At 41.5% G+C, this 13,764-nt stretch overlaps 1 protein-coding gene across 1 annotated transcript in view; it reads left to right on the forward strand.

Moving 5' to 3' along the window:
- Positions 1-13,764, forward strand: part of adgrv1 (adhesion G protein-coupled receptor V1) — a 114,339-nt gene that overhangs the window by 92,343 nt on the left and 8,232 nt on the right. The window contains exon 93 of the mRNA XM_035166633.2: positions 8,478-8,599. Within this exon, the coding sequence (XP_035022524.2) occupies positions 8,478-8,599 (122 nt within the window). The remainder of the gene's footprint in view (positions 1-8,477; positions 8,600-13,764) is intronic.

Consider the following 13,764-nt stretch of genomic DNA (forward strand, 5'->3'; position numbering starts at 1 on the left):
GTACAGTCACACTATCATTCGCTTCATATCCTTGTTGTATGCACGCATACAGATGCAACAGAAACAAGGAACCTGTTGCCAGAATGCCTTCAGGAACTTGACTGCACCCACCCATATTTTGGGCCAGAGGTATCAGCCCCTATTTTACTCAGCTTTCAGACTCAGTGTGCACCATACATGATACCAAAACTCGACTGGAACAAAAATATTATCAATGCCTGACCTTTTATTCAGCCATTACAGTTGTTTGTCTTAATGAAAGGATTTTCAGAACACATGCCGTTTAAAGCACCATTTAAGAAGTTTAGTCCCTCGGTATCATGGCTGTAATCAGCGGCCAATCGGTAAGCGTCAGCAGGTTTAAGCTTGTTTTGCCAAGTCAAGGCCCTTCAATTACAAAGCAAAGGCTGAACTGGTGCCAGTCCCGGTGAGCTGTTTGCCCTACACACTTTGTGCGGCCTCTGAAGTCGCGCAAAAGAAATCAAAACAGCATTCTGCTGAGCTGCAGGTAGATGTGCATTATTAAAAGGAGAGCGATACTTTCTCAGTCACAAACCAGGCTGAGGCTGAAGGTCAGATGATAGGGTTTTTACCTGACAGGTATATTTTACTGTGGAGGGACAATGTGGACAGTTTATCTAATAGTTCCAGACAGTTCTGTATGTGGAACTCATATCTTTAGAATCCTTCATCATGTGTATTGTTAAGGCTCCAAAGTGCAAAACACACGATACATTCAGTTATAATATAACTTTGAATAACCGCTGACAGCTGATTCTCCAGCTCAGGGTTCTGCATACTGAGTCGAGCTTCACCGAACTTTGAATAAACAGGTGAACAGCTCTTTGTGCAGCAGCGGTGGTGCAGCTTCATGGTTCTGTGGACTGAGCCCTGCAGTCAGGCTTTACTTGTCTCAGCTCAATTACTGCAGGTCAGTTTCACAGTTTCACAAAGAAAGCTGCCACCAGCATCACCACAGGCCAAGCAAACTAACCGTTCCAAACAGGCAGGTTCAGAACGGGCAGTACAAAATAAAGAGTGGACAGAATGTGAAAGTAGATAGGACAGGGTTTTGGTGAGTTGAGGGCAAAGGAGTCAAGGAATGTATTATTCTGCTTTATGTTAAATGAGAAAGGATGAAGTTTCATCAGCTTCTAAAATTCCTTCTTTACACCGAAAGAGAGAGTGAGGGAACAAATGTGTGGGAAAGTCAGCACAGGACACACTCATCAAAGCAGCAGTGTAACATCAGGGGGCTTCCCTTGAGGTGTGAATATATGTGTAGTGTATGTATGTGTGTGTAGTTTTGTATAAAGCAGCTGCACTGAGAAAATAAACAAATCCAAAACTTGGACAGCGCCATTCATTATCAGAGCTCCTGCTGTGATGAATCAGTGTAGCCTGTGCCTACAGGCTTTAGAAGCACATATACACATGCACATGCATGAGCATTGTATATAAGCATTATCACAACATGCACACAAAGACTATAGACTGCATATAGCTGCAGTTTTCTTTCCTTTTCGTTGTTATTGCTTTCGACAGAGCACACAGTGCACAATACAGTGCAGTGTATCAGTTTTGGCTTTATGTCCAGAGTCCAAAGGTGAATAAAACAAAGTGAGGGGAAGGTCTGTTATATTTGATTGTTCTAGACACAGGTCATGCAGCTGCTCACTCTTTGTACCTCGCTACAGTTTGTCAGAGTTAGTTTGAAAGCAACAGGTGCAGCTACAAAATACCCCGACCAGTTTCAGAGCTCAACAGCCTGGCTCCGAAAGTAAAGATCCCATTTAGTGAATAGAGATTTTCAATATTAACCATAATATTTAAACCATCTAATGTCAACCTACCACAAGCTAAAAGATTGTGAAACAATGTTATATGCTCCTGTAGAGACCCCAAGCCTGTAGGATGTAAATTGTGTTTTGAAAAAAAAAAAGTGTTTCATTGTCGATGTCAAGGGGAAGTTCAACACAATACCCACAATCCTTGGGTGTAATAGTGACGTCGCTGGAAATGTTTACCACAACCGTGAAACTGTTACATTAAGTTTTTTCCACAGAACAACCAAAGGATCATTTGCAATGGTTTATAGGATGAGTTGTTCCTTCACTCTCCACTCAAGATATTTTTCTGTATTCCAGTTTTTCTCCAAATCAAATGTTTTCATGGTCACATTTCATCTCGTAGCTGGACAGCCTGGTTCCAGACTTAAAAGATTTTCTGAAACGTCAACTAATGAAATGAAAGGGTAATTTACCAAAGCAGTTCCTAAAGTGGGCAGTCACTGTTATGCTCTATGTGCAGACAAATGACTAGAGATAAAAAGCCTTTGATTAGCATTGATATGCTCATCAGATATGTTTTTGCAGGTTCTTTCCACAGTGTCGCCCTTTAACTTTAAATAGCCTACGTTACATTTCATGTATCTAAGAGTCTGCGCTTCACCTTAACGTTCTCATCCATCAGAGATTTGTGTGATAGCTGATGCCATTCGTACCATGAATATTTAGTTCGCCGACATTTTCAAGTTCCTTAGACTGCAGCAAACAACTGATAAAATAAGGAGGTCTAATCTCTGTCTTAGTGTGTGTGATTTTGAGAAGTGAGATACAGCTGGACCTCTGACGTCGGTGTAATCTAGAAAAGCGTGCCTGCGTGTGCCGGCACATTCGCTCCAGCCCGCAGACGTGTACCTGTACCTCAGTGAAGATCGGAGCTGACTGATAAACACAGAAAACTCAAACTTACGACGGTGCCTATTCAAAACACAGCCCCAGCCAAAGTTAAAGCCCTTATCCTGGTCCCTGTTGAGCCCGCAAGGTGTGTTTGAGAGACATGGTGTTCTTTTGATACAGAGCAGAATTTCAATTTTCAACAGAGCGGTGTCGAATGAATAACCATTATTGTCCTGTTTCAGTGGCCCCAAGTGTTCCCTGCGTGCACTTTGATCGCTGAACAAATAGATGTGATGAGGTTTGATTGCAGAACTCCATATTTTGGACTTTGTGCTTTTCAGGCTGTGTAGCTGCTTTATTTGGATGCCAGACATGTGTTTATATTTGGCTCTCACCTCCTTGAAATGAAAACACTTTTTTAGATGGTGTTCATGTTGGATTCATTTTTCATACCTGGTTTTACCAGTAATATTTGTTATGGCTACATTTAGCACATATCAAAGAATTCAACTTTATATATGTGGTGTAATAAGTTTCCTTTCCAAATGATTGCTGGATATAACTAAACATCTAAAACCAAACATGATGATCATTACTTCAGATAAACGTAAACATTAAACTAGAATAACACTCAGTAGGGTGCATTCCACCACCAAGCCCAACAGTCTCCTTATAAAACCACATTTATATTCACGAGATCTGGATTTTTATTTGCTCAACATCAAATTGCACATTCTCATAAATATCTGTCCTTTAAACAAGCCAGATTTTTTTTTAATTAAGATCCACAAATTATTCTCTGAGAAATCAACAAATTATTTTCTAAATGGAGCAAATCTCACATTGTTAAAGAACGTGAAAGAAAAGATTCCTGGATCCAACCCCTGATCGGGAGCTGCTCCAAAATTGAATGGATTCTTTCCTGACCCCGACATAATTCAACCAAGTTTCATGGTAATCTGTCGCATAGTTTTTGTGAAGTCTTGATATCAGACAAACAAACACAGAAGAAACCATAACCTCCTTGGCGGAGGTAATAAGAAAAGTCTGAATCTGCTTCTTTTGCAGGTGTAGTTTCTTTAGGAGAAAATATTTATGTTATTAGTCTTGTCTTCCTTCATGAAATTTCAAAATTTGCATAAGAATCCTTTATTTCTTTAGGGTTTTTCATAAAATGACAGAAAAATCTGCAGAATATTATTTCTCTTTAAACTGTAAAGAAAACATTGCTTGTAATGTGTCTACATGTTCACACTTCGTTCACACAAACACAAGCTGTGTATGTGTGGGGTGTACTTTCACAGCACACTCCTGTTGCAGCGTGTTGTTATGACAGCTGCTGACCCCTCTTTGACAGTAATGTCAGCACCGTCTTGAGTTTCTCCCAGTTTTTGTTGAACCCGCGCTCCCTTCTCAGTTTGTCTTCTCACACCGGGAGCCCGCTCTGATCAAAAGTAAACTGGAGCCTGTCTGACTGTGGAGAGAAGCAGCTCCCTTCCTTTGCTCCAAAAATCACGAGACGACGTTTGAGACAGAAATTACACCGCGGGGAGTTAAAGCTCGGACAAACATAAAGATACCCCCTTGACATCACTTAGCATCTGTTCAGCGGAGAGCCAAGTCACTCTCACATACTTTTGTATCACATAAACTTCATTTCATACACGTTAATAAAAGCTTATACATGCTCACATAGGTATCGGCTGAAAGCGTGAGCCTGCTCTGCTTCTCTCTGCCTCTTCTTAGAGATATCTCACTTGGCCATGGGAACTTTACTCTTACTGTGGGAGCTCTGGCCTGTCCACAGGCTGGAATGTGCTTACAGGGTTGGAAAAATCCTACCAGGGAGGGAGGAGAAAGAGACAGATGTGCAAGATAGAAGAGAGAGAGAGAGGTAGAAAACGTCCGTGCAGATAGAAGTGTAAGCAGGAGCAGGAGAAAGTTGGTAAAATAGCAACAACAGATCTTTCAGCTGTAAGCAAACACTCACTGAGACAGAATGTCCACAGTGGGCTTAATGCACAGCAAGTAGTAAAACTGAAACAATAGAACAACTAGAATGGCACTCAGTGAGCACAAACCTCCACCAAGGCCAATCCTTCACATTTGTCTAGTTCTTATCTTAGAAGGAATATCAAAGCAAGATCTGATCACCTAAATCTTTTATTTGTCATGAAACTGAGTCCTGAACAGTGGACATGAAAACCAATGTAACATATACATATTATAATATAAGCACATGTATCTGCTCAACAGAAAGTAACTTTACACTGTATTATATGGCTGAAAAATTACTGCCCCCATGTAAAAATCTGCTAGATTTCTATTTTCAGGATTTGCACCGGATTGCCCTCACTTGTAGACATCAAGTCAATAAATATGCCAGATTATTTTCAACACAATTTGTCAAAGATGTTAAAAGTGAAAAGAAAAAGGTGCCACCAAGTAATCCTGCTAAATTAACTAACCAACTAACTGATTAACTAATGACACTCACTAGAGCATATACCTCCAGTGTGCCCTTATATTCAAACAAGCAACACCAAATTGCACACACTCATAAATATCAGTTCACCGGATATGCCTGATTTTGTTCATGAATTAATCTCTGTATCATCTGTGATGTCCAAACAGCCCTATCTCACAATGTTAAAGAAAGTGGAAAAAGGATTCCTGGATCTGCACCCTGATCCGAATTCGCACCGAAATGTTACGAGTTTTCCCCTGACCCACATCACATCCGTCCATCAAGTTCCAGCGCAGTAGTTTTTGCGTTATTCTGCTTAAAATCAAACAAACAAACACACAAAGGTGAAAACAGCAATGAAAACCATGGATGAAGGTTTAAAGGGGGCAAGTCTCAAAATGAAAGAAAGAGGGATGGAAATAGAGGAAAGCTGCAGTGAGATGAGGAGGAAAGGTCTGAGCAGAGTGGAACTGGCAGGCTGGTGGAAGTGGCACCTAAGTGAGGACTTTTTGTGCAAACCTGGGCCCCGTGCCTTGTGTTTCCATCCTACTTGTGAAGTGAACTGTACGGACTGTCCTACATAACGCCGACCAGCAGACTCAGGTCAGACTGACTCTGTGCGGTCATTTTTAATTTGTACATTGGATTCAGAGGTCAGTTTGATACCAGCTCATCTGTTCTGAAGAAATCAATTTGTTATGAGACAGAAAGAAAATAAATTCATTCATAAGGAAATACATTTAAGACAATCAAACATAAAATAAATGAATCATATAGTACACCTTATTTATACAAAAGTTGCACCTTGAGTAACAATCCTAATATAGACAGAGAAGACTGAAGATCCAGATGTATAATCTATTCTGTAGAAATGCTCATCCAAGTCCTTTTTATCTTTTAAGTTATCAAAAAAAAAAATGTAAGAAAGGTCTCCATACCTCATAGAATCTGGACTTAATTCTCGGCAGGGAGTTTTCTAATTTTGAACAACTTTAAGTGAAACAGTACTTTGTTCAACCATCTGCCATGCAGGAGGTGTAGATCCTTTCCACTTCAACAGAATGAGGCGGCACGCTGCACATGTTGTAAACGCAACCACATTATGTTTGATGACCATTTTTTGCATTTTCACCACCAAACAGGGCAGTAACACATATCAATACTTTTCCTTCATTTTTAAGTTTGGTTCTATCACTATTAATATTCTGCCATTTAATATCTCATTCATTAAGTGGTGCTTTTTTTTTTAGCCCTCGTCTTTATAAGTACCACAGCAGATATTCTTAAAATACAGGAGCTGTTACCATCATGTTCTCCTTCGTTATTCCCTCCTGAGGTAAACCAGTAATGAGCTGTTTTATTTATCAGGCCTGTCTGTCTGTGTTGTGATGACTCCGCCTGCTCCTGATTGGCAGTTCTCATTTTGTCCGTCTCCTAATTAGCTGGTGTATTAATAGGAGAGGGGATTATTTTTAAGCTGAGAGGAGAGAAGAAGAATAATATCAGTCTCCACTCCAATGAGGGACTGAGGTTCTTCTCCTGAACCTTTGCACCACTGATCATAAACATGGGGCAGTGGTTCAAAAGAAGCTAAATGAATCTGCTCTTACTTTTATATCCCCTCTTCTACACCTGAGAGCCGTGTATCAGATCTTTTAACACAAGATCACAAGTTTTCTGACAATTGTTGGATCGCTTGCATTTGAGTTTGTTTTAGGGCCGTGTTTGCTAAAGGGCTGATTACTGAGTACAAATTCAAACTACAGAGAGGAGCCATAATAATAATTATTATTAATGATAATAAATGACATCACCTTTGAAAGTTATGAGTTAAGCTTCTGTATTTAGGAAACATGAGTCGCAGCGAGTCCCGCCCTCTGAAGTACAGAGAGAGGTGAGGTTAGCCAAGACCGAGTTCGCTACAAGGTTTGTTGACATGGGAACGGCACGGCTCCTTTTTTATTTGTTAAAGCTTTATAAATATCAGTGTCTGTGTTGTTTTAGTAAAGACCTTTAATATGGCATGTATTATAATTTTAATCTCTTTTTTAAACACTTCAAAGATTTAAAATATCAAAACAATTCTGTTGACAGGCTCTTTGTTCAGAGGCCTGCTGTGGCTTTGGATCAATAACCTGGCAGCCATGGTTTTACTTTTGTAAGAACATAAGATATTTCACCTCTGTTTTGGCGATCAACTCAGTTGTTTCTGAAACACTTTTGATCTAATTTGTTGAAATCCTCTTCACGTCCTGATAGCCATGGATAGATAAAGCTGGAGTCTGTGACCCTCGCAGGACTATAAACACGACATGATCATTTCCTTCTGACGGAATGAAAAGGCCGGGGTACCTGTCTGTCACTTACTGACCTGCCTGCATGTCCGGAGTCCTCAGCCGGAGAGGCACACACTGCCGAAGCAGAGACGATTTAGGGAGTTTGTTTTTGCACAATGGCAGGATCTAAAAAGCATACAGTATGTATACTGTATAAAACTGGTGTGTTTGCATACAAACACACCAGTTGTCTCCACCATGTTCACAAACAAAATGACACACTGAGTCTTAGATTAGTATCAGCACTTCTTATGCACTTAACTGTGTTAGTGGCACCACAAACACTGTTATATAGACAAGGCCCTGAGTGGGTGGGATGTAGTGGAAGTACCGAACTGACGAAACGCTGCATTCTTGCTCATTGGCACACATAAGATCTTTACAGCCAACGTTATTCGTGTGCTCTCCAGCAGTGCACCGCAGCCACTTGCTGGGACATTAATCGGGGTCCACATGAGCCCACATGCACATGAGGACTGCTGGAGCATTAAAGACCAACATATTTATATGTTGAATTTGGGCTCTAAGAACTGGCTCATTAATCAGCTCCTGAGGCTCGCTCATTGCTCTAACTGCCCCTCCCTCTCTTCTTACTGCCCCACATGTTGAAGGTTGTTAGTCCCAGCTTCAGAAACATGAGCAGCAAACAAGGTTTACACTCTATATCTCCTGGAGAATCTAAATCCAAGAGATGATGCATCAATGTCGAGAATCAAGCCTGATGTATTCTGCACTCATTTAATCATTGCTCATTTCAAACTGTAATGTAAAGCAGTTGAGTGTTTATATGCACGATCATAAATTGTAAAGTACAGCGGGTATGATGAGTGTTTACTCCTCTATGGTACTTAAAATAAAAGTGCCACAGAGGACTAAACACACACACGCAGGGGAGGAGTATATGAGTGGTTGTAAAATAAATAAGACTTGTTCATAAAGTGTAATAAATTGCTGATATTGATTTTAATATTCCTATGTTCTCTTGTGCTGCAGAGGTGCCGCTTGTCCTCTACCTGTTCCTGCTCATCTCTCTGGTGTGGCTGTGGGCGGGGCTGCATATGGGCTACAGGTCCCTGTGGATGCTCATCCTCTACGTCATCTTTAACTGCCTCCTGGTGAGCTCATGGACGTGTTTATTTGTTTGCATGCATGCTTGCATGTTTGTATACATACTAACAGTAGGTTTGTATGTCTATATATACAAACACACCCATCAAAAGTATCTTGTTTTGGCAAGTGCATTATATTGCAATTCTTAACTGGTTAGACACTGTACCAGTGAAATGTATGTGATTTGCTGTTCAGTATCTTCCTCATCATTTTCACAGCTTATGGTAAATGTTAAATATAGAGCTTTTCTAGTCTTGATGACTGAAATTTAGGGTTCAGTGTCTTGCCCAAGGACACGTTGGCATGGGGAATGGAGGAGCCGGAATCAAACCACTGACTCTGGTTAGTGGATGACCCGTTCATCCACCTGATCCACAGCTGCCCTGTTCATCAACATAAAATGTAGTTGTCATCTTTGTTAATCATCCCAACGCAGATTTATAAAGTGAAACTCATCAACAGAAATGTTTTTATGTACAATCTCAAGCTCGACATTAGTAAAAGTTTGACTAACTTTGACTTGACATCGTCTGATTTTGTTGCACAGCTCACAGCATCGCACACAGAGCTTAACTCCCGACTAAATGCTGCTGTGTTCAAACTCAATGTGAACTTTGCACAGCAAGCCAGAAGAAAACATGGGGATTTTGAGGGTGCTGCTGGGTGCTATGATAAAATCAGGATGTGTACTTTTGGATTAGTGTTGATTTATTCTTCAGTGTGATAGTTGAACAACTTGTTTTTATAGTATACCGACTGTGATATAAGAGGACTAACAACAAAAGTAAAATTGATTATAAATGCTGAGAGATTGGTATGTGTGTCAGTGTGTGAGTGAGTGAGTAAATACATGCATCGGTGTGTGTGTGTGTGTGTGTGTGTGTGTGTGTGTGTGCGTGTGTGTGTGTGTGTGTGTGTGTGTGTGTGTGTGTGTGTGTGTGTGTGTGTGTGTGTGTGTGTGTGTGTGTGCGTGTGTTGACTTAGTGAGTGAGGGAGTTTTGAAGTCTACTTCATCACACTTTGAAGCTCAGCTTTGAAGTGTTGCTGGGGCAGAACAAGAGGAGACACTTATCTCTCTCCACTTATCTATTAGTGGTTTTGTCTGTTTATTGTCTCTCTGTCAACTTGCTGCTCCCTGTCTTTATTCTGACTCTGTGCTCCAAGTATCAGTGAAGATAATGGGCAGACATTAATGAATTACAGGACAGGTTTATCATCAAATGTCTCCTCACAGCTGGAAACCTCCGGTCATTTCCACAAGTATCACGGGTACTTCAAAGGGTCACATGACAAACATCAATGTTGCTCAGCTAATACGTCTGGATTCAGTATCTGATAGTAAATTATTTATGACCAAATGTGTAATACAACTTACACAGCCTTCCCAAACAAATAAAATCCCTTGTGATATACAAATGACATAGTGTGCATTGTAATGGAAAACTGGATTACATGAAGTTTAATCTTATATAGACGTGCACATCTGCATTGGTCCTGTCGTTGATCACGTTATTTATGTGGCCGAAAAGTCATTGCAGTGTGGTCTGGGAGAAGTTCCCAGTTTCAGTAGTTCCTCATCAGTAGCGGAAGTACTGGATTTCGAAGGTTCATGATCATATACCTCACGTTTTAATACATGGACTGTAGTTTTGTAGGAAATGTCTTGCGTCTCGTGTGACTCCAGGGAGTGCGTAGGTATCCAGGGAGATCTACAAGCCCCCCCGCTGTCTTCTGTGCAATAGATTATTTTCTTTCTTGTGTTCTTCATAAATGCGGTCTCCTCTGTCATCCTCTGAGAGACAGCATCTCTCTGTAAAATGTGCCATAAAAAGTCTGTGGTAACCCGTGGTGATATGTGGCATTCAGATGCCAAAGACAACAGCGCTGCACCAAAGTAAACGTCTCCTGAGTGTCTAATGAGGAGAAGTGATGTCGCATTTAGAACTTGTTCATGAGCTGCTGCAGAGTTTCTCCCACTGTTTGACATCATGTGGTCTGTTTCATTGGCTGACCAATAGAATGATGATGCTCTTTCAGTGTCACTGAGTTCCCCATTAACTATCTAGACTGTGGTGGCCCATATATATTTCAAATTGTCCTGTCACAGTTCATTATTAACCAAAACAACATGTTTACACTTCTCATAATAGCATCGTGCAGCAGGTTTGTTATTAATAGGGTTTTAATTAAATTGATACTTCCTCAGTTTCATATGCTGGTGACCTGTCTGTGCAGGTTGTAACATGCCACTTGCCCAATGTCAGCTGAGCTTTGCTCCGACCCCAAACCCTACCCTGCTACCCTCAATGGATGAGTAACACAGATAATGGATATGGCCAATAACATATCACATTCCCACATTCAATCCTCCAATGTCCACTCATGTCTCCTCAAGCTGTCTTTATGATAATCAGCACCTTTCTACTGAGTGAGGGCAAACACAACGTAAAGGGACTTCTTGTCAGACTAATAAATGGCCTCACATTGCACCCACCTCGCCCTCGGCTTCAGGTGGGAACCATTCTGGTGATGAGGTGGCCCTTGCAGCTAATGTTTCTGACTTAGCTTTCTCAGGGAGAAAAAGAAAGTCTTTTAGAAAAGAACTATGACAATTGATTTTCAATTCCTGCTGCTACGATGCAACCTCAAACCTCAGACTAAAGCGCCAGCCCCTGGGGTTTGGTCTGGGTCTGCAGTCAGAATAAGGAAGGATTCATCAGAGTGGAACAGACAGGTGAAGAGCCCCAAAGCCAAAGCACAGACAAGGACATTGATTAGCAGTAAACAAACGCGTCTGACCCACTTTTCAAAAAGCTAAGAAATTAGACTCTGCGTAGATGGAGTACATGCTGCTGCCATGTGCCAAGCATGGTTGCAATTAGATTGTGTGTGTGTGTGTGTGTGTGTGTGTGTGTGTGTGTGTGTGTGTGTGTGTGTGTGTGTGTGTGTGTGTGTGTGTGTGTGTGTGTGTGTGTGTGTGTGTGTGTGTGTGTGTGTGTGTGTGTGTGTGTGTGTGTACGTTTTATAGAGCAAACTTAATTCATTTAGCTGGGAAGGAGAATAGAGTTTCTGTAGGGGAGCTGACAGTATGTGTTATTTGTGGGACTTCCATTAGGGGCAGAATGAGAGTTTAATGAAAGCAAATGGGATCCTGATGAACGAGACAATGAAAGAGAACACGTGCTTCTTTATCGAACACTCTCCACGCCACCTCAACAAACATTTTTCAATCAGATATTGCACAGAATAAGATACTAACTGTTTCTGGCGAGGCCGTTCCACTCGCTGTAAATACAGTAGCAGCTAACCATATGTAGACAGATCTGTCTCGTCCTTTAGTCGGGTCTTTAATTTCATCATCTACCATTTTGTTCCATTGCCTTGAGGTGGGAAGTCGTTATACTGCAGGTCCCTGCTGCAAACTATCCTTAAGCTGTTGTTATTGTTTCCTTCATGTTGTGAAGTTTCCATTAGGAGAATTTTCCGTGTTCACCTCTGTGGTGTTGTTGATGTGGTTGTGTGGCACACCTCCCTACAGCTGATTACTGTGCGCCATTAAACACATGCAGATGCTATAGCTGTGCCAACTTTGTTTGTGTCGCAGAACAAGAGACTGCTCTTCAGTTCCTGAGCGCTCTGTGTGTAGAAACCAGGCTGTCAAACTGAGGAAAATTAGACTGTTTAATCCTCTCTGTCCCTATTCCTTCCAATTCTTTTTCAACCATTGTATAACATGTTAGTGAGGATCTATGTTTTTGCCAGATCAGGTAAATTAAAATATGTTAATCAAATCACCGCTACCACAACCGCCCATCATTATCTCCTCCTGCAGTGGCCGCTCTGCCGTGTAAAGGCCAATCTTTATCACTGCGTTCAAAGGAGACCATAGATACAGCATGGCTGTGTACCCTACATGTTAGCCTGACATCTCCCTAGAAATGTAACTACACGTTACAGCGATGGGGTCTGTCGCAACTGTGATTGGTCAGCTTGGCAGCATGTCCCCCTCCCTGTACCTTATTGGCTGGACAAGCACACAAAACTCCTTCACTCCACAACATCTCCTCCAACATCTTTTCTGTAGCGCAGTAAATTCTGTAAAATAAACTGTTGTCCAATGTTTATGAGCTCCAGCTCCAACTCGATCCGCTCAGCTCCATTGTTTAAAACACACAGTGGTATAGAAACCTCGCAGCCGACTGCTGTTCGGTGCTTGGTGGTGTAATAACAGAGCAACACAGACACACGACACACATCAAGTATCAACACTCACAACGACATAGGCCACTTGCGTAGGGCAAAGCAAGCCAGGCGTAAACCTTTATTTGTTGTATCATCACAGCCCTTGACCAGCCCCATGTAATTCAAATTCCAGCCACGATTTCTCATTCAACCTTTGCATTGAGCTATAAATAGACAGGCTATCTGTGTGTTATTAAGAAAACTTGAGCCCACACACACACACACACACACACACACACAGTCTCCAACAGCAACGTTCTCACCCTCACACGAGTCCCTTAAGTCGCCATTTCTTTTGAAACACCTCTACTTAATTATGTCTCTTTGTCCCATTCGTTCCTCACAAACAACACACTTCTGTAGCTATTCATTTGTTTTTCTTTAAACCCTATTTCTCATTCTTGCCCCCAAATGTTCTTGCTCATGTTCTCTCCTCCATCCCTCTTTGCTTTCTTTTGATCCCAAGCTTTGTCCCGTACCCACCCTCCACATTCCCTGCTCTTCCCGCTCTCCATAGGCCTGTGTTTTCCATCTCTAAAGACGTGGCCTCTCCAGCGAACAGGGAACACTATATAACAGGCCTACGGTTGTAAAGCCTGTTCCTCAGGCTGCGCAGCCTGCTAATGTTATGTGCTAATCACCCACAACACTGCCGTGATGAATAGCAAAATACACACCCGGACGTGAGCACACACCTGTCTGCTTTTGTTCCATGTTCAAAGCGATCACGCAGCAAAGAAATTCATTTTGTTCTCATTCGTACAAAAAAGTGCAAACTAAAAAGTCACAATAGGATAATTAGTCTCTAATCTGTCCTCAAAGGAACATGAATGCATACTGTAAACTGTACCCTTTGTGTGGATGTGCAGCACCAGACAGTTTGTGTAACTCACTCTCTCAGGCTATAAAACACAGCTAATGACCTGTG

This window comes from Hippoglossus stenolepis, chromosome 9 (genome assembly GCF_022539355.2).
Source record: "Hippoglossus stenolepis isolate QCI-W04-F060 chromosome 9, HSTE1.2, whole genome shotgun sequence".
Lineage (NCBI taxonomy): Eukaryota > Metazoa > Chordata > Actinopteri > Pleuronectiformes > Pleuronectidae > Hippoglossus > Hippoglossus stenolepis.